This window comes from Peromyscus leucopus, chromosome 2, assembly GCF_004664715.2.
Source record: "Peromyscus leucopus breed LL Stock chromosome 2, UCI_PerLeu_2.1, whole genome shotgun sequence".
In the NCBI taxonomy this organism is placed as follows: Eukaryota; Metazoa; Chordata; class Mammalia; order Rodentia; family Cricetidae; genus Peromyscus; species Peromyscus leucopus.
The window spans coordinates 153,978,549-153,998,933 of NC_051064.1; the positions used below are offsets into that span (position 1 = coordinate 153,978,549).

The 20,385-nt window shown below is 44.4% G+C and overlaps 2 protein-coding genes across 5 annotated transcripts; both read left to right on the top strand.

Moving 5' to 3' along the window:
• Positions 1–228: 228 nt before the first annotated feature.
• Positions 229–2,861, top strand: Ankrd65 (ankyrin repeat domain 65). Of its 3 annotated transcripts, none has more exons than XM_037203288.1 (4): positions 239–692; positions 804–1,001; positions 1,086–1,620; positions 2,274–2,861. In XM_037203288.1, exons 2-4 carry the CDS (start codon positions 817–819, stop codon positions 2,646–2,648), a joined length of 1,095 nt encoding a protein of 364 aa, XP_037059183.1. In that variant the 5' UTR covers positions 239–692; positions 804–816; the 3' UTR covers positions 2,649–2,861. The 3 variants fall into 3 exon arrangements, with proteins under 3 accessions (XP_037059184.1, XP_037059183.1, XP_037059182.1); XM_037203287.1 differs by having other exon boundaries at positions 241–692; positions 817–1,001; XM_037203289.1 differs by lacking the exon at positions 2,274–2,861 and having other exon boundaries at positions 229–692; positions 817–1,001; positions 1,086–1,971.
• Positions 2,862–9,624: 6,763 nt separating this feature from the next.
• Positions 9,625–20,353, top strand: Mrpl20 (mitochondrial ribosomal protein L20). 2 transcript variants are annotated; one of them, XM_028891379.2, is made up of 4 exons: positions 9,625–9,786; positions 9,869–9,979; positions 13,947–14,024; positions 20,166–20,353. In XM_028891379.2, the coding sequence occupies exons 1-4, from the start codon at positions 9,700–9,702 to the stop codon at positions 20,259–20,261; spliced, it is 372 nt and encodes a 123-aa protein (XP_028747212.1). In that variant the 5' UTR covers positions 9,625–9,699; the 3' UTR covers positions 20,262–20,353. The 2 variants fall into 2 exon arrangements, with proteins under 2 accessions (XP_028747212.1, XP_028747210.1); XM_028891377.2 differs by lacking the exon at positions 20,166–20,353 and adding an exon at positions 17,364–17,706 and having other exon boundaries at positions 9,628–9,786.
• The last annotated feature ends 32 nt before the right edge of the window (positions 20,354–20,385 follow it).

Consider the following 20,385-nt stretch of genomic DNA (forward strand, 5'->3'; position numbering starts at 1 on the left):
GGCGCACGCCTTTAATCCCAGCACTTGGGAGGCAGAGGCAGGTGGATCTCTGTGAGTTCGAGGCCAGCCTGGTCTACCAAGTGAGTCCCAGGAAAGGCACAAAGCTACACAGAGAAACCCTGTCTCGAAAAACCAAAAAAAAAAAAAAAAAAAAAAAAAAAAAAAAAAAAAAAAAAAAGAAAAAAAGAAAAAAGAATAGAACCTTACTGTGTCTACTCCCCAACCTGAAACTAGGAGAGGTGGTTCCAGCTCCAGGTTAGGGTGGGGCAGGTAGGTGTCAGGGTGCCTGGGGCAAGTCAGAACTTATTGAAGTTTGTGTTACTTGGAGGAAGGTAGGAAGGAGTTGCTGTCATCCAGGGCATGTTCCTGCTTGCCCTTCCCAACCTGTCCTGGCCTTTGTTCCTGGGAGTGTGGCCAAGAGCTTTAGTGGCTTGCTAGGGGGCAAGGGCAGGCAGAGACTCTTCAAATTACTAGATAAACAGTGTCAGGTGGCCTCAGCACAGCCCATAAGGAAGCAGCAGCCCTTTGCCCACCCTCAACTTTCAGTCTAGCCTCCCAGGAGTAGCACCCACCTATCAAACTGCAGGAAAAAAATTTTTTGAGCAGGGTCACCAGATTGAGGCTAGCTTAAAAATAGGATAGAGAGAATCCTCAGCCTGAAGACGGAGCTCCCGTGCCAGTTTCCTCTGGAGGTAATTAGGAGCCAAGGCCCTTCAAAAGGCTAAGTGGTATCTGAGTTCCCCTGGTGGGGTGGTGGTGATATGGTGACATGGGACAGGTAGGATGAAACAGCCTCAGGGTAGATGTTCTCCCCAGATGGATTCCAGCAGGCTGGAGCAGGAACTGCAGTGGATGGAGCTGGTCTGGGAGGAGGCTCCAGCAGACAAGGCAGAGGGACCTCTTACCTCCCAGGTCTGGAGTACTCTGTTCCAGGCAGTGTGGTGGGGTGCTCCCAGCCTGGTGATGCAGCTGCTGAGGCAAGGTGCCAGTGTGGAGGAGAGGTAAGTCTCATGACTAGCTCCAGACTCTTTCTCTGGCTGGGGCTGAACGTCTAGGCGCACTCTGACTTCTTTTGCACCCCAAAGGGATCACACAGGTCGGACTCCGCTCCATCTGGCTGTGATGCGAGGCCACACACCTCTTGTACGCCTACTGTTGCAGCGTGGGTCCCTGGCAGGCGCAGCTGACCATACAGGGCGCACACCGCTGCACCAGGCTGCCTGGCATGGGCACTCGAAAGTGGCGGAACTATTGCTGCGGCGTGGGGCCTCAGCAGTGGCATGCTCTCAAACGGGCCTCACACCCCTGCACTGGGCAGCTGCGCTGGGCCGCACACTACTGGTTACATGCCTTACGGCTGCACCAGGTTCAGGTTCTGCTGTGAAAGACGTAAGAGGTTGGACAGCCGCACACTGGGCAGCGGCATGCGGGCAACTGCCAGTACTAGAGTTGCTTACTGTTGGAGGCAGCGTAGACCTGGACAGCGCCCTGCTGGTGTCAGCGGTAGCTGGAAGTGCATCAGCTTTGCAGCTTCTCCTGGCGCTGGGAGCAAAGGTGGATGCCCTGGACAGCACAGGAACCACTGCACTTGGCCTGGCGGCTGGCCTAGGCCATCACCAAGTAGGTCCAGCCTTCACCTGCAATGACTGTGCCAGAAGCCCAAGGGCTTCGTCCTCTACACTTACTTCCATAAGCTCTATGGGAGGAGAGGAGCAAGGTAGAAAGATGCTGAAGCACAGGCGTGCAGGGTGGAGGGGTTGGAGTTCCTGGTTGGGCCCTCCTTATAAAACTTCCCTACTAAATGGTACCTGGGGAGGTCTCACACCTGGCAATCCCACTTTTTTTCTGGTGGCCCATAGCAATGGATTGGGTGAATAATTAGTTTTTCTGTGACAGCAACTCACTATGTAGCCTTGGCTGGCCTGAAGCTCTCTATGTAGACCAACTTGGTCTTGAACTCACATAGATCCTCCAGCCTCTGCTGGAGGTGCTAGGATTAAAGGTGTGGGCCACCATGCCTGGCAACAGGTATTTATTTAAGCATTTGGCTGGAGTTCAAGATCAGTAGAGTCCAGGAGGCACCAGGGGCAACAGCCTTTGCACAGTGTTGAATTTGATCCAAGAATTTGGGGCTGCCTCAGATTCTATCCCATTCATTCCTAACAGAAAAGAGAGGCTTTAGGAATTTTGTTCAGGCAGATGCCAGGCCCAGCTCCTCACCCCTCTGGACCAGGATAACAGGCTCTTTCTCTTTTCTTTCCTTCCTTTTTCAGAATGTTGAGATGCTGCTGGACCATGGGGCAGACCCAAATATCAGGGACAGGAACAACCTCTCTGCACTCCACAGGGCTGCCACTGGTGGATACCTGCCTGTTATACAGCTGCTGGTGGCCAAGGGCATTGAGGTAGATTCTCGAGACTCACTGGGCCTCACACCCCTGCACTATGCTGCTCGGGGAGGCCATGTAGAAGCTGTCAGTTATCTCCTGGACAAGGGTGCACAGGTCAATGCTGCTGGCTGGCTTCACAAGACCCCTCTGCACCTTGCTGTAGAGTGTGGCCACAGTACCACCATAGAGCTTTTGCTGAGCCAAGGAGCCAACTCTACCTTGAGGACACAGTGGGGTGAAATAGCCCAGACCCTATAGGGTGTCTTCCCCAGGCATTGCCTGATTTCCTTAACTAACCAAACTTCGTAGAAACTGCAGAAAGAAAAGTAGAGTTGTACTTCTAACAAAATTAAGAATTTAGAGTTATGGAGCATATCTTTTTGTTAAGATTTGTTCACAGGGCCAGGCGGTGGTGGAGCACATCTCTAATCCAAGCACTAGGAGGCAGAGGCAGGTGGATCTCTGTGAGTTCAAGGCCAGCCTGGTTTACAGACCAAGTTCTAAGATGGCCAGGGCTGTTACACAGAGAAACCCTGTCTCAAACAAAATGAAACAAAATCACAACAACAACAAAAAGATTTGTTCACCAAGACTGCTACCCATTAGGTTATATTCACATATCAAACGGACTGTAATTCTGCCAGGCAGGTAAGACATTCCTGGTTAACAACTACATAAAATAGAACAACACTGGCTTATTTCAAAATAACTGTGATAACAGTTTTGCTATGTAAATCTCCCATTTGTTCAAAATGGCCACACTTACAGTTTCTGGTTCTGTAAAACAAGTTTAAAGATCAAAGTATATCTTAATGCTGTAACCTAAATGAGACTTACAGATGACAGTGTATGTGAAATGTTATAGTTCAAAATCTGTATAAGCTGCAAAGAATTTCTTCTCTTCGAGGGTGGTTTCTCTTTGGGGGTTAGCCAGGAATAATTATTAAAGGATTGTTTTTTTTTTCTTATTTTTCTCTGAATGTCTGGAATAAATTCATGTTTGTTGGTGGTGGTGTAGTTAACCTGCTGCTTCACTAGGAGCCACAGCCTCACTGCCCTGTGCTTCCTTCTGTGAGGATGAGCCTTTTTGGCAAAACAAGACAAGAAGACTCCTGAATCCTCCTTCTAGGCAGAGACCATCTGTCTAGTCAGAGAGAAATCACCTGAGAATTCTTGGAGAAAGAAGATGCTGAGGTGATGGCCTGATCTCTGTCCTCAGGAGTGTAACTTCTCAGCTCTAGCTTCCTTCACATGCTGGTGAGGGTTGAGTCTTGGCAACAGTTTTGATTAAACCCTCATGGTTTCTCTTTTGTTCATCATGGGGACTCCCCTATCAGTGAGTATGGGAGTCCAGCCCCTCGATAGTCCCCTCCCCGGGTGCGGGAAGAATCTACAACCAGCTGACAATTAATCTTTGATGAAAAGAAATGAATCTATGTACACAAAACTCCTTAGTCCATATACTTTATTTTTCTGAGTCAGTTCTCTCTCTACACAACTTCTATTCTGCTCTCATGTCTAGCTCCTTTCTTACTTGATTTCTCCCTACATTAATCTGCTGTCCCCTCTAAGTTTTTTTTCCCCCGAGACAGGGTTTCTCTGTGTAGCTTTGCAAGTTTCCTGGAACTCACTCTGTAGCCCAGGCTGCTAACTCACAGAGATCTGCCTGGCTCTACCTTCCAAGTGCTGGGATTAAAGGCAGGTGACACCACCGCCTGGCTCCCTTCTAAGTTCTATCTTAATTCTGCCTCATCTAGGTCCTTTTCATCTCGTTCTTACCCAGCTTGTACTTCCCCATCTGACTCTTCCTCATCTTCCATCTCGTCCACACGTTCTCTCTGGTCAAAATCTTCCTTATCCCTCTCCGTTTTCTGTCTCTCAGTTCTCAATGTTCCTCCTAAGTCTTCCAGGAATCCAGTTATAAACTCAAGCAATAGCAATCCCCTGTTCGAGCAAGGTCACCAGGCTTGAATTCTACTGGTCATAAAGGCAGGTAAGAATTTTCCTCAGGCAGTGACCACCAGGCTTTCTTTTACAATCCAAAATGGGAATGGTAAAAGAGGAGGTCAACTGAGTGCTAGTGATGGGTTAGTATATCAAAAAGGGGATCTATGTGCTCAGTCTGCATTCCTAGAAGTGGTTAGGTAAGAAGTTAGGGGTCTATTAGTAAGGTTGTATAAGAAAGGAGGGTCTCACCCTAAATCAAAAAAGAAATAAAGCTATCTGCCTGACCTAAGAGACAGGTGTTTTTTCGTATGGCCTTGAATGCTTGATAGGTATTTTAGAGAAATACACTGTTAGGAGTTCTTTGGAAGCACGCAAGAAAATTATTTTAGGAACCAGCTAATATATATACAAAAGCTAAAATATCACCAAGACTTCTTAAGCCGTGGCTTGACCTTTGGGGACATCCTTGACTTTTCCAAGTAGTAGCTTTTGTGATAGTAGCTGAATTCCATTATGTTTTCCTGCAGCTTGCAGCACTCCCCCTTACCTGCACTGTATGTGGGGGATGTTCTGTTTGTATTTGTCTTCATAGTAGTTTCTTTTCTCATCTCTGTGATAAAATACTTAAAAGAAGAGGTGTTTGCTGTGGAAATCAGTGTATGGCAGTTTCTCAGAAAATTGGGAATTGATCTACCTCAAGACCCAGCCATACCACTCTTGGGCATATATCCAGGGAATGCTCAATCATACCACAAAGATACATGCTCAGCTATGTTCATAGCAGCATTATTCATAATAGCCAGAACCTGGAAACAACTTAGATGCCCATCAACTGAAGAATGGATTAAGAAAATGTGGTACATATATACAATGGAGTACTACTCAGCAGAGAAAAACAATGACATCATGAAATTTGCAGGCAAATGGATGGAACTTGAAAATATCATCCTGAGTGAGGTAACCCAGACTCAGAAGAACAAATATAGTATGTACTCACTCAGAAGTGGATACTAGATATAAAGCAAAGGACAATCAGACTGCAACCCACAGATCCAGGGAGGTACCTAGCAGGGGGGACCCTAGGATGACTGTGGCTCATAATAAGTTTTGGTTTTACCCAATCACTGGGCAAGCTTTAGTGAAACATTTCACTATTAAGATAATAATTTGTACCATATCAAGTTGGTGAAAGAATATGCTGGCTGTACTTTCAGGAGGGGAGGCTAAAATCTTTTTAGATTATGGATTAGCCTATAGAAAAAATGTCTGCCATAAATCAAACAGTGAAGGGGAAGATGAATAGGAATCTCATTTACACAACTTAAGTAAAGCATAGCTCTCTGAACAGATGAAGATAGGTTTCTTCTGTATCCCAGAATCTAATCAATATTTATATGTATAATTCAGCTATTATTTGGCTTAAAAGGGCTTATTGGGAAATGTTATTATTTTTATTAATTTCTACAGGGAAAATATTTTCCAGTTACAAATAACTCTGGACTTTTGAATTATAACCTGTTTTTTTCTATACACTAATTTTTAAAATTTATTTACTTTTATTTTATGTGCATTGGTGTTTTGCCTGCAGGTCAGATCTTTGAGATATAGACAGTTGTTAGCTGCCATGTGGGTGCTGGGATTTGAATCCCGGTCCTTTGGGAGAGCAGTCAGTGAGCCATCTTTCCAGCCCCCTATAACATGTTTTTATGTTCAAGCTATCTGTGTATTATTTCTCCTGAAGTTGTACATAAAATGTTTTTACATTTTAAAAAAGGACAAATACTATAGAATTGTATTACATGAAATATATAGGATATACAAATTCATAGAGATAGAAAGATTAGACATTATCTCAAGATGGAGGAAAAAGGAATATAGAACAATGATTTCCTAAGTACAGAGTTTCTGTTTTGTGTGATGGAAAAATCCCACAAACTGACAGTAGTATCAGGACATAATATCACGAATGTAATAAATCAATACAATTAATGTAATTAATGAATATCATAAATATAGTTATTGAATAAATACTGTGAATGTAATCAATGAATACCACAAATGTAATTAATATCATGAGTGTAATTAATGAATATCATGAGTGTAATTATATTATATATATAATTCAAGATATATAAATATCTTGAATGTAATTCATGCCACTGAATTGTGAACTTAAAAATGGTTGCAATTACAAATATTATGTTCATTTAAAAAAATAATGTGGAATATAATCACCATACATTATATGTGTGTATGAAATTGAAGACAGCGATGTTCTAAAATAGAAAGTGGTGATGGTGTCATGGGCCTATGAGGATGCTGGACTAACTTCTATCAAATTGTGCAAACAGGCAAATTGTATACTATATGAATTATTTGTCAATAAAGATTTCATAAAATGTAAAAAAAAAAATGCCCAAACAAAACAATATGAGACAAAAAAAATCTCCCAAAATTCATTTGAATTTGTTTTCTATTGTCCATCTACTGCTCGGTATGGGGGCCTGCCCTTGAAGTATGGTTTGTATAGAAGTGAGACCCCCGTGAAAAAATTAATTTTTCCTTTGGAAGCAGTTGTTAATTGGAGATAGCTTGCTGGTTGGGATGGGGGCTCATGTCTACTTCCCCATCTCAGCACTGAGATCTGACAGACATTTACTTTTTTTTTTTTTCTTTTTGGTTTTTCGAGACAGGGTTTCTCTGTGTAGCTTTGTGCCTTTCCTGGAACTCACTTGGTACCACAGGCTGGCCTTGAACTCACAGAGATCCGCCTGCCTCTGCCTCCCGAGTGCTGGGATTAAAGGCGTGGGCCACCACCGCCCAGCCAGACATTTACTTTTATTCATGCATTTATTTTGTTTTTTTTTGAGATAAACTCATTCTATGTAGCCCTAGATATCTTAGATTTATAGAACAGGCTACAGATCTCTGAGATCTGAGTATTTCTGCCTCCCAAGAGCTGGGATTAAAGGAGTATGCCACCATGCCTTTTATTATTTTTTAATTATTTATTTTGTATGTATTTTGCCTACATGTATGTGCTGTACCCAGAGTCCCCCAAAGACCACCAGATGCACCAGTAGTATGTATGTGAACCACATGTGTGTCTGGTACCCAGGAAGTTAGGAGGTGTTTTGAAGGACCTAGAACTGAAGTTACAGATGCTTGTAGGCTGACATGTGGTGCTGGTAACTGAACATTAGTCCTTTGAATTAGCAACAAGTACCTTTAACACTGAGTCCTCTCTCCTGCCCTCAGACATTTATTTTAAGACCAGTGAGATGGCTCACTGGGTAAAGACACTTGATACCAAGCCTGACAACCTACATAAACCCCAGAATCCACTCGGTGGGAGAGAACCCCGAAGAAGTTGCCCTCTGATCTCTACATGCTGTGGCATGCTCATATGTGCTCATCCACATGAAATCTCTCTCTCTCTCTCTCTCTCTCTATATATATATATATATATATATATATAGAGAGAGAGAGAGAGGGGGGGGAGTAGAGAGAGACTGAATTAAGGGCTGGAGAGATACTTAGCAGGTTAAGAACCTGAGAACTGAACTTGTTCCCTGGGACCCTCATGGTAGGAAAGAACCAACTCCCTCTGGGAAGTTGTATGTGAGAAAAAAATTTTTTCAAGCATAGCCAGCCTAACAAGAGCCCATATTCCTGAACCTCCCTCTTTCCCTTTTGGGTGATTAACCAATGTTGTCAGATTGTGAAGCCAAGCTCCCACCAACAGGATGAAAAGCAATCACCACCTACATCAGGGATAAAGGAGGCCATTTTGGCAAGGATTAAGTGTTTTCACTAGCTAGGTTCAGGTTCTAGTGCATCCTTTTTGCAAAAGGAAATCATCTTGCCAAATTACTTTCCCTTTGCCTGTTCCTTTCTCTAACACTTGAGATAATTTTTTTCCCACTCTGACCTCCACATGCCCCCTCAAAACAAATAAATACACACATTGATTTTTTGTTTGTTTTAGTTTTTTTTCTTTTTCTTTTTCTTTTTTTTTTTTTTTTTTTTGATTTTTCGAGACAGGGTTTCTCTGTGTAGCTTTGCGCTTTTCCTGGGACTCACTTGGTAGCCCAGGCTGGCCTCGAACTCACAGAGATCCGCCTGCCTCTGCCTCCCGAGTGCTGGGATTAAAGGCGTGGGCCACCACAGCCCGGCTTGTTTGTTTTAGTTTTTGAGGCTTGGTTTTCCTGCTTCTGCCTCTTGAGTACTTGGGACACCATCACATGAGGCTAGCTGTCAGTTTCTTGAGTCACACAGACCCTGTCTCACGATTGTAAAGAATGGGAAGCAAGGACTGTGAAGGACAAGCAAGCAAAGTTTATTTCGAAATAGAGAGAAGCAGCACCCAGTAGAAGTGTGGGGGTGTCTCAAAAATGAGCTGCCTTAATTTGAATGTGTATGTGGATGTTCAAGTAAGACCCTGAAAAGTTCTAAGAGAATCAGAGAATCCAGAAATAAAAAGAACAAAAATTGGTAGTCAACTTCTTGGTAAGTCAGTCAGAGCTTTACTCAGTAAAGCTGATGAGTAAACTCAACGCTACTGTTCTTAGAGTTGACTAATGTTGACTCTAAATCTCGTCCCACTTGGATCCCCAGCTTGGCCTTCATCTCCTTAGAGCTTGGTTCTTTTCTCTACCACACTGGACTCTGGGAGCTCAACACTCCATCCCCCGGAACTTAGCTTTCCATACCCACAGGAGGTTAGTCTTCAACCCCTGGGCAAATCTTCTTCCGGACAGTAGATACTTTTGCTCATCTGGGCGGCGACTCAAGACTAGCTGCTTTAGCTGGGACGTGGTAGTCCACGCTTTTAATCCCAGCACTCGGGAGGCAGAGACAGACAAATCTCTGTGAGTTCGAGGTCAGCCTTGTTCTACAAAGAGAGCTCCAGGTCACACTGTCACACTGTTACACAGAGAAACCCTGTCTCGAAAGAACAAAAACAAAACAAAACCAGACTAGCTGCAGTTAGAATGGCGCTGCCTTGATTTAATTTCTGTCACTTTCATTTAGGGACAACTAACTGATGCCTACACAAGAGCAGACCACCGAGGCTCTTTGGTCGTTTCTGGAAGTCTGATTTCAGTCCGCAACTGCCCTCTCTGTCTCCTTGATCATCAGTCCCGCAGCCTTGGTCCTTTCAGTCCATGACATCAGCTCTATACACCTGGTCTCTTCCGCCTGCTTCATCTGCTTGCGGACGGACACGCACAACGGAACTCAGAGAGCGAGCCCAGAGGCGTCCCGGAAGACTGTGTGCGCACACAACCGGCCTGGCCGGCCTCTCCGACCGTTGACCCGGAAATGCTTATGGCAGCCCCTCCGATCTCTGGAGCACACGATGGTATTCCTTACGACGCGGCTCTGGCTACGGAACCGCCTCACGGACCGCTATTGTCGGGTTCGGGAGGTGTTGAAACATGCTCAGGTGAGTGCGCGTGCCGGGATCGGGGCACGGGCAAGGTGGTGCGCTGCCATCCGGACACCCTTCTTCCTTTTTCTTCGCCCAGCATTTTAGGGGAAGGAAGAACCGCTGCTACCGACTGGCAGTCAGAGCGGTGACCAGAGCTTTCGTTAAGTGTACGCAGGCCCGCAGACTGAAGAAGAGGAACCTGAGGACCGTAAGCGCCGCCCCTGGGAGCCCCATCCCGACCCCCAAGCTTGTCCTTCATCTCCCCTAGAGCTCGGCCCTCCTCCACACCCGGCTTCGGGAGCTCAGCCTCCCATCTCCCCGGAGCTTGGCCTTCATCCCCTGGGAATTGTCCTCACCTCCTTGGACAGAAGCTGTGTGAAGGGTGAAAGGACCGGTATCAGCACACGACACCCCTAGACCAAGTTTTCAGCACAAAGGAGATTTATTTGTACCATAGGGAAAAAGACAGGAGCTGGAGGACGGGAGAAGGGGAAAGGGGCCCCGGAGAGTGGGGAGGGATAGTTATCCCGTAGGGACGAAGGACTGACTCTGGATCGAGAGGAAACAGACTTACCCCATAGGCAAATGGCAGTTTATAAAGGTATTAGAGGAAGCCTCGTGTTAGGATGGGGTGTTTCATTTTTTTTTTTTTTTTTTGGTTTTTCGAGACAGGGTTTCTCTGTGTAGCTTTGCGCTTTCTGGAACTCACTTGGTAGCCCAGGCTGGCCTCGAACTCACAGAGATCCGCCTGCCTCTGCCTCCCGAGTGCTGGGATTAAAGGCGTGCGCCACCACCGCCCGGCTCGGGGTGTTTCATTTTAATTGAACAGGTTAATAAGGGCATCCACAGGGGGCTTTTTGCTAGACTTCAATACTTGGATAGCTGGTCCTTGGTAGTCAGCCTCAAGAGGAGGACATGGCGAAATAAGGGCTAGCTTTAGGAATGTAATATAACGGTTTTTAGCAAGGAAGAGGGAATAGTGGAAGGGCAAGGCCTGCTAGAGCAACGTTTGTTATGATTGGGCCTACTAGAGTCACTTCAAAGTTAGTTTTTTTGTCTTCTTCCTCGTTTGAGAGCTGTACTTAGGGGCCTGGATTGTAGCTCTTATAAGTACCTATGAGCTGAGTCAACAGGGACATATGAAAGGTCATTTCTGACCTTCAGAGTCAGAAAGTGTTCCCTAAAGGCCGGAGAGATCATCCCAGTTCTGTTCATAATACCCACATTAGGCAACCCTCAACTGCCCATACTTCTAGCTGCAGGGGATCTGCCTCCTGGTCTCCAAGGGCACACACACACACACACACACACACACACACACACACACACATTTTTCACAAATGACATACCCATATATATATACAAATAAAAAAAAAAAAATTAAAGGACCCCCTAACCTGAATGTGGGTACATCACGATGGCTGTGTTCACAGTCTGACAGTGTTGATTTGGGTTCCTGTTCTGTTCTCAGCTGCACCTGCCTTTGGGGTAGGGTGGTATTGCTCTAGGACCTGGTGATTTGTTCAGGTCCAAATGTGCTACAGTGTTGTAAACACATGGGAGTTAATCCCAGCACTGGGAGGCAGAGGCAGGCGGATCTCTGTGAGTTCGAGGCCAGCCTGGGTTACAGAGTGAGTTCCAGGACAGGCTCCAAAGCTACACAGAGAAACCCTGTCTTGAAAAACAAAACAAAACAACAACAACAAAAAAAAAAAAAAGAAGAAGAAGAAAGAAAAGTGAGCATTTGCTGCCGTGGTGGACATTCTCAGGGCCTGGGACAGTACTGGTCACCCTGGGATTTGTTAGAAATGCACATTTTAAAGGTCCTACTTTGAACCTGCTAAATCAGACTCTAGAAGGAGGACCCAACAATTTGTGTAAACAAACCCCCAGGGATGCAGGTTGAAACTTGAGAACTTTCAGAACTACTGTACCTTTAAAAAAAAAAAAAAGTGCTTAAAAGATCGCTCTCATTCTACAAAACAACCAGCCAACCAACCCATTGATGTCTAATGTGTAAGAACAGACACGCACACCAGGTATTCTGAAGTTATACTACCATTGCTCTTCTCTTTGATTCATACTCCTAGATTCTTGTGTCTTTCCAGATAGATGGTATTTGCCTGTGCCTGGTTTAGACCCTACTAATCCAATCAGCCAGATCCTTCAAGGATCCTCTCTCCCTTCATACAGTTTGCTGTGTTCCTATGTCTGCCACAGAATCTCAATCTTTGTTTTGGTACATACACATAGTTTACAGTGGGTGACTTCCTTGCTTGTCTGTTTTTGAGGGGGAGAAAGGGAAGGCGGTACTTGGGATTGAGTGAACCTTGAACATGCTCGGCATGGGTTTTCTGTGCGTACATGTACTCATGCTTATGCACAGATGTAGGTTAGAGAGTAACTGTCAGGAGTCAGTTCTTGCCTTCCACCTCGTAGCAAGATCTGCCTCACTGTTTCCGCTATACCCTGCTGGCCTATGATTTTATGGCTTAGCCACAGGAGTGTTAGGATTATAGATGTATGCTACTACATCTATTCCCCCCCCCCCAGGACCAAACCCAGGGCCTAGCAAGCGCTCTACCACTGAGCTAAATTCCCAAACCGTACATCTAGCTTTTTTTACTTGAATTCCAAGGATTGAGCTCAGGTCATCAGGATTGTACAGTAATATGAACCATCTCTGTGGCCTATGAATTTCTGACCTCTATCCCCAGCCAGTGTCATGTGCATGTGTGGTGTGTAGAGGTCAGCTTCAAGTCCTTCCTCAGAAGCCATCCACCAGGCTGGACTTGAACTCACTCTATGACCCAGGTTTGCAATGATGCCCTAGGTATTCCGGGAGCTAGGATTATAGGCCTATGCTACCAGACCTAGTCTTGTCTGTCTGCCTGTCTTTATTGTTTTTTGTTTGCTTTGTTTTGTTTGTAAGATAGAATCTTGCCATATAGCCCTGCTTACCCTGAAACTCACTCTATAGACCAGGCTGGTCTCAAACTTGAGTTGTTCTCCTGGCTTTGCCTCCTAAGTACTGAAATTTCAGGCATGAGTATCACCCTTGCTTGTCATTTTTAAAGGAAATTTCTGTTTTTCTTTTTTTTTCTTTTAAGACAAGGTTTCTCTATAAACCAGACTGTCCTGGAATTTGATCTGTAGACCAGGCTGGCTTCTAACTCGTATGCCTCTGCCTCTGCCTCCTGAATGCTGGGATTAAAGGCTGTACCACCACCACCACCACCATCTTTTTTTTAAAGATTTATTTATTTATTATGTATACAGAAGAAGGTGCCAGATCTCATTAAAGATGGCTGTGAGCCACCATGTGGGTGCTGGTAATTGAACTCAGGACCTCTGGAAGAGCAGTCGGGCTCTTAACCTCTGAGCCATCTCTCCAGCCCTTTTTTTTTTTTTTTTTTTGTAATTTTTTTTTTTTTTTTTTTTTTTTTTTTTTTTTTTTTTTTTTTTTTTTTTTTTTTTTTTTTTCGAGACAGGTTTCTCTGTTAGCTTTGCGTTTTGAGCTATTGTACAGGTGTCTAGGATGTGGTTGTGAGTGTGATTAAACGTGCCCACCCCCTGTAACATTTTGTTTTGTTGAGACAGGGTCCCACTGTGTAGCTCTGGCTGTTGTGGAACTTACTAGGTAGACCAGGCTGGTCTTATCCCAAAGATCTGTCTGGCTCTGCCTTCTGAGGCTTCTACCACCAGGACTATCTATGTGCATTGCCTTTTTGTGACAGTGTCTCAAAATGTAACCTAGGCTGGCTCTCTCTCTCTTGATTATCTTGCTTTTTCCTATGGAGTGCTGCCTGCTTGTAATTCAGAGTGGGGCTTGTCTGTATGAAATACATCAACCTTTGCTGTTGTTTGTCTTAAAAGCCCGTTTGCCTGAGAAGAAAACATCTTTTCTACTTATTTTTACAAGCAGTTTTTAATTCAGTCAGAACCTTTGCTAGAAACAAGATATGGATACCACATTTAGAAATCAATATCAAGCAATATCCTAAAGCAAGGTGTGGTGGCGCAGATCTTTAATCCCAGCACTTGGGAGGCAGAGACAGGCAGATTCTTTGAGGACAGTCTGGTCTACATAGTTATAGGATAGCCAGAGCTACATAGTGAGACCGTGTTTTGAAAGAAAGAAAGAAATCAATATCAAACATCTATTTTAATTCTAGCTCTGGACTAACCGAATTACAGCTGCCTCCCAGGAACATGGCTTACAGTACCCAGCATTCATTGTCAACTTAATTAAGGTAAGCTGAGGGCCTTATTGAGGTGTTGAGCATCTAAAGGAATCATGTCATCAGATGTAAGCCAACCTGGTAGCAGTCTGTGGTGTAGACATGGGTGTTGCTAGGGCTGCACCCTAAACTGCTTTTTGTTGTCTTTATGGAGTTCTGGAAATCTACCTGCTTTTCCTTTGCACATTGTAAATACTGCTTGTCATACAGTTGCCTGTTTTGGGATATTCAATCACACTGTGAACCCCGAGTTTGCATTTTCATTAATTAAATAAAATCAACCTTAGATCAGGAGGCAGAGCCAGCAACTAGTTGACAGAAAGTAATCATAGAGAGTCAGAGGGAGTCTGGAAGACTAATAGAGATGTACAGGGAGTAGTAAGGAGGGACTTTGAGTGTGGCTGTCTTTTTTTGGTTTGGTGGAGCGAAAGGATGCTCTGTTTCTGAGATGCTGGGAAGGTCAGCTAGTTGCTTCTCAACCTCTCTGAGCTAGGAGGTTTTCACTCCAGCTTCTGACTCCCAACTCTTATTGATAAATAGAGCAATAGAGATTTAGTTAAAAACTGCATTTGGGGGCTGGAGAGATGGCTCAGTGGTTAAGAGCACTGCTTGTTCTTCCAGAGGTCCTGAGTTCAATTCCCAGCAACCACATGGTGGCCCACAACCATCTGTAATGAGATCTGGTGCCCTCTTCTGGTCTGCAGATGTACCTGCAGATGGAACACTGCACATAACAAATTAAAAAAAAAAAAAAAAAGAATCATCCTTTAGCCGGGCGGTGGTGGCGCACGCCTTTAATCCCAGCACTCGGGAGGCAGAGCCAGGCGGATCTCTGTGAGTTCGAGGCCAGCCTGGGCTACCAAGTGAGTTCCAGGAAAGGTGCAAAGCTACACAGAGAAACCCTGTCTCGAAAAAACCAAAAAAAAAAAAAAAAAAAAATAAATAAATAAATAAATAAATAAAATAAAAAAAAATAAAAAAATAAAAACTGCATTTGGTGGCAGCAGCAGGAGGTGGAACCAGTGGAACAAAAAAAGTCCCACCAGGCTTCTGCCTGAGAAGTGGGCCAGTAACTGGAACCGCAGCAGTAGATTCAGGTGTAGCCATTGTGCTAATGGGAAAACAACATTTTGGTACCCAGTGTGGGATGTCAAATGTAACAGGTCTTTCTTTGGACTGACAGCTCCCAATGACTTAAAGAGACTTTTTATTAATTGTGAAAGCTTGGCCTTAGCTTAGGCTTATTCCCAACTAGCTCTTAAAACTTAAATTAACCTGCTTATATTAATCAACATTCTGCCACATGGCTTGTTACCTCTCCTCCATATAGTACGTTCTACTTCCTCCATGTCTCTTCCCAGAGTTCCTCTCTCTGCCTGGAAGTCCCGTCTATTCTTTCCTGCCTAGCTATTGGCCATTCAGCTCTTTTTTGTTTGTTTGTTTGTTTTTGTTTTTGTTTTTTGAGACAGGGTTTCTCTGTGTAGCTTTGCGCCTTTCCTGGGACTCACTTGGTAGCCCAGGCTGGCCTTGAACTCATAGAGATCCCCTTGGCTCTGCCTCCCGAGTGCTGGGGTTAAAGGTGTGCGCCACCACCGCCCAGCGGCCATTCAGCTCTTTATTAAATCACAAGGTGTCTTAGGCAGGCATGGAAGTACAGACACATCTAAACACAATGTGATCAAATATCCTGCAACAGTTGCCAATTTGGATGTTTCTGTATGAAATGAAAAAAATAGAAAACTAATTTTAACTTTGGCTTTGAGGGTTTTTTGTTTGTTTGTTTTGTTTTAATGTTATTGTAAAGTTGTTTTGCCTACAGTTATATCTATGTACTACATCTGTGCCTGGTGTCTTTCCATGCTAGAAGAGGGCATTGGATCCCTGAGTTACAGATGATTATAAACTGCCCTATAGGTTCTGGAAATTAAATCTAGGTTCTCTGGAAGAGGAGTAAGTGCTCTTAACTCCTGAGCAATTTCTCCAGCATCCCACATTTTTCCTTTTAAAAAGAGTCCATGGTAGGCATTCTGCTTCCACCTTATCACAGACATTGTCCTAGTGCTTTTTAAGGATCCTCTGAGTGAGCTGAGGAGGTGTTATATCTCCCATTTTATTGATGTGGGCCTGAAGCTCAGAAAGCAGATTTAAAGTCACAGGTCTGCAAGTTGTGGTGGTACACATCTTTAGTCCAAACACTTGGAATAGGGGAAGGGAGGTGACAGGTGGATCTCTGTGAGTTTGAGGCCAGCCCTCATTTACATAGTAAGTTCCAGGACAGCCAGAGCTACATAACAGAGAGATTTTTGTCTTTTTTTTAGAGCGAGAGAGCGAGAGAGCGAGAGAGCGAGAGCGAGAGAGAGAGAGAGAGAGAGAGAGAGAGAGAGAGAGAGAGAGAGAGAGAGCGCGCCAGGCAGTGGTGATACACCTTTAATTCCTGCACTTGGAGGCAGAGACAGGTGGATCTCTGTGAATTTGATGCCAGCCTGGTCTACACAGCAAGATCAAGGACCAAAACTACACAGAGAAATCCTGTCTCAAAAAACCAAAAGAAATAAAGAAAAAAGGAAAGAAAGAAAGTCACTTCCAGGTCATACATAAGTAGGGTCCACTTAGGGCTTGTTAGCAGTATTTACTATATGTTGCCTATCTCCTTTCTTCTTTTCTTGGCCCACTGGTGAAAGTTACCTGCTTTCTGAAATCACCTGTTATTGATCATCATTGCTGGGGATGGAATCCAGGGCCTGTGCATAAGCACTCACCACTCAGTTACACTCCCAACCCTATGGCCTCTCTCTCTTCTGAGGTAGTCTCACCTTGAACTCAATGCTTCTGCCAGCCCTGTAGTCTTAATGAGCTTATATGTCTTTGAATTACGGTAAAGGATTAGCCCATGCCAGAAGTCTTAGTGCCCAAGTGACCATTGACCCTAACCATGGGTCCTGGGCCTCAGCTGGCTCTTCCATGTTGTAGCCTCTACTGGTACCTTTCCTTGTCCCTACCCAAATGTATTCTACAGTATCCTCCTACATTTTACAGGCAAGATGTTCCTGCTTTACCTATCCCACCGTTCCCAGCTGTTGGACACCAGTAGAGTGGTGCTGGCTACTCTAGACTCACGAGGTCTTGTGGTTGCATCCTCCTGTCTGTTCCCACATGGAATCTCCTGTAGTCTACTGAAGTAATTTCTGTTGTTTTTGGATAGGGTCTCACTAGTCTTTGGCTGGCCTGGAATGCAGAGATCTGCCTGCCTCTGTCTGCACAGTGCTGGAATTAAAGGCGTACACCACCACCCTTAGCTTTTTCAAGTGGTTTCTGATGCTTACTACAGGCTGTGGTTCTTTGTCTTCCCAGTGCCAGGTGGAGCTCAACAGGAAAGTACTTGTGGACCTGGCCATCTATGAACCAAAGACTTTTAAATCTTTGGCAGCTTTGGCTAAGAGGAGGCAGCAGGAAGGATTTGCTGCAGCTTTGGGGGATGGAAAGGAGCCTGAGGGCATCTTTTCCAGAGTGATGCAGTACCACTGAAGGCTGCAGAGCTATGGAAATTCTTATAATCAAGATAGATGCAAAAGGATTGTCTATCACCAGTAAGTCTGATTTGTATTTATTTACATTTTAGCAACAGGCTTGAGAGAAAAGGTTTTTACTCAGTGCCCTGTAAAGATTGTACAAATAAACCTTTTGCAGTGTTCAACTTGTGAGTTATTTTCTGGCATCAGGCAAACACACCTTTAAATGCATAAAGCCTTTGAAGTGCCCATATACTTGTTATCATTGACTGCCTGTTAAATGGTAGTAGTAGGATTTGCATGCTGCTTTTCTCTATAAAGTAGGAGTTCCACACCAGGCTTCTGAAATGCCCCTGCTCTGCTGTGGAACAATCCTTTTCTACACTGTGAATATGTATTACTCTCATTTGCTAATAAAAAGCTGGCCGATAGCTGGGCAGTAAGAGTTTGAGGGCAAGAGCCAGACTAGGAGAATTCTGGGAAGAAAAGGGCAGAGTCAGAGTCGCCGGCAAATTCAGAGAAGCAAGATGATAATTTGTACTGAGGAAAGGTACCAAGCCATGTGGCCAAACATAGATAAGAATTATGAGTTAATTTAAGGGTAAGAGCTAGTTAGTAATAAGCCTAGCTATCGGCTGAGCATTTATAATTAATACAAGCCTCTGTGTGGTAATTTGGGAAGTGTCTGCTGGATATTTGGGATATAAACCTCTTTTGGTCTTTTCCTAATGTATGTCATACCCAGTGGTTCAGCTGTTGGGCCACTAGCCTGTTTCCCTGTCTCTTTCCATGTTCCCAGTTAGGTACAGCTTAGGTGACTATGTCCTCATATCAGGAATGTGATACTCTTGGTCTCAGTATGAAAAGTTGGCTCAGTTTTAAAGGGAGACTTCCAAACTTACATCATCTAGCTAGATTTTTTTTTTCTTTTTTCTTTTGTTTTTCGACACCGATATACACATAAGCAAAACACATGCACATAAGATTTTTAAAAAGTTATAACTTAGAGGTTAAGAGCACCCTCACTTTGTAGACCATGAATGCAGACAAAATAGCAATGCACATAAAAGAAAATTAAATAAAATGTATATTAAAAAGAAAAAGACCACTTGGATCTGTCCCATTTTTTTTTTTTAAGATTTATTTATTTATTATGTATACAGTGTTCTGTTTGCATGTATGCCTGCAGGCCAGGAGAGGGTACCAGATCTCATTACAGATGGTTGGGAGCCACCATATGGGTGCTGGGAATTGAACTCAGGACCTCTGGATGAACACTGGAAGAACAGGCAGTGTTCTTAACCTCTGAGCCATCTCTCCAGCCTCCTGTCCTCTATTCTTTATCATCACTGTAGGCCAGCTTAATTTTGTCTTCCATTACTGAAGATTCCTACAAGCCCCTTTGGTTTTTGTTGTTGTTGTTATCAGCTTAAAGGTCACTGCACTATTTGTGTCTTGTTTACAATACTGTCGCCATGTTGCCTGAGTGTTCAATACATACAACTCATCAGCCAATGGTTATTGAACAGATGGGGTAGAAGATATAGACCCTTTTGGCCCCATCACTGAGCTTTGTTTTGTACTTAATAAAGATGAGATGCTGCAAACCACTGTGAGTTGTACCCAGCATCCCTATCTAGCCTAGGTTTCTCTCCCTGTTGGGTGTTAGCAGTCATCTCCAGTACCAGAGTCTGGCCTGAGGAACTAGAGCCAACAGTCTCTTCTATCCTTTGGCCAGCTTCAATTTAGGGAATGGGCAAGCAGCCATGCAGTGACAGCCTTGGACCCTTGGACCCACCTTGGAGTTGCAGCCTAGGGATAGAGATGGGTGGACAGTAACAATACGGCCAACATGGGATCTGCTTAGGCAATGGGATCAAATCAGCCCCCTAGAGCTGGGCTATGGGATGCTGACTATTGGCAGCCTGAATTGGACCTATCCAGGAATCTCCTTACCCTCCAGTGTCCTCCCAATTTTCCCTCCCACCAAAGCTGCAATATTGGTGAAAGCTTAAGATAACAGCAGTGACAGGTAATAACCACATCTACTGCATAGTTTTGAGTGAAACTTGGCAGGTCAGGAATGGAGTTAGGAACACTCATAAATACTGTCTGTAGGGTCAACTCCAAGTCTTTTCCTACTGACCTTCAAAATCGCTAGTACCTGCCACGAGAGATTGGTAGAGTCATCAAATTTGACTTTTCCAGTTCTCTTTAATCTGCCCTTAAAAAAAATAAAAGATTTATTTATGTATATGAGTGCTCTGTTTGTATGTATGCCTGCATGACAGAAGAGGGCATCAGATCCCATTATAGATGGTTGTGAACCACTATGTGGTTTCTGGGAATTGAACTGAGGACCTCTGGAAGGGCATCTCTAGTTCCTTAACCTGCACATTTTTCCTTTTTCTTTCTTTCTTTCTTTTCTTTTTCTTTTCCTTTTTTCTTTTTTCTTTCTTTTTTTTTTTTTTGGTTTTTCGAGACAGGTTTTCTCTGCAGTTTTGGGGCCTGTCCTGGATCTCGCTTTGTAGACCAGGCTGGCCTCGAACTCACAGAGATCCACCTGCCTCTGCCTCCCGGGTGCTGGGATTAAAGGCGTGCGCCACCACCGCCCGGCTCTGACCTGCACTTTTAATGCTGACAGATCCACCCCACAGCTGTAGCAGAGCCAGAGGAAGAGCTGGAAGGGTTGAGAACTAAAGGCTCTGGACTAAATCGCGCTGTAATGCTGTGCGTGTGAGACTGTGGGGAAGAAGTTCCAATACCCACGGAAAGACTCCTTTCTAGAGCTCCAGTCTGCGAGGCAGGAGCGCTACAGTCCCCTCCGGACTGACCGCTTCCGATTCTGTCCAGGCGGCGGAGCC

Excerpts from the sequence above, each read along its gene's own strand:
- Mrpl20 (XM_028891377.2), top strand. The coding sequence starts at position 9,700 with ATGGTATTCCTTACGACGCGGCTCTGGCTACGGAACCGCCTCACGGAC. Across the intron at positions 9,787-9,868 it reads AGGTGTTGAAACATGCTCAG|CATTTTAGGGGAAGGAAGAA; the intron begins GTGAGTGCGCGT and ends TTCTTCGCCCAG. Across the intron at positions 9,980-13,946 it reads AGAAGAGGAACCTGAGGACC|CTCTGGACTAACCGAATTAC; the intron begins GTAAGCGCCGCC and ends TTTTAATTCTAG.
- Ankrd65 (XM_037203288.1), top strand. The coding sequence starts at position 817 with ATGGATTCCAGCAGGCTGGAGCAGGAACTGCAGTGGATGGAGCTGGTC. Across the intron at positions 1,002-1,085 it reads GGTGCCAGTGTGGAGGAGAG|GGATCACACAGGTCGGACTC; the intron begins GTAAGTCTCATG and ends TGCACCCCAAAG. Across the intron at positions 1,621-2,273 it reads CTGGCCTAGGCCATCACCAA|AATGTTGAGATGCTGCTGGA; the intron begins GTAGGTCCAGCC and ends TTCCTTTTTCAG.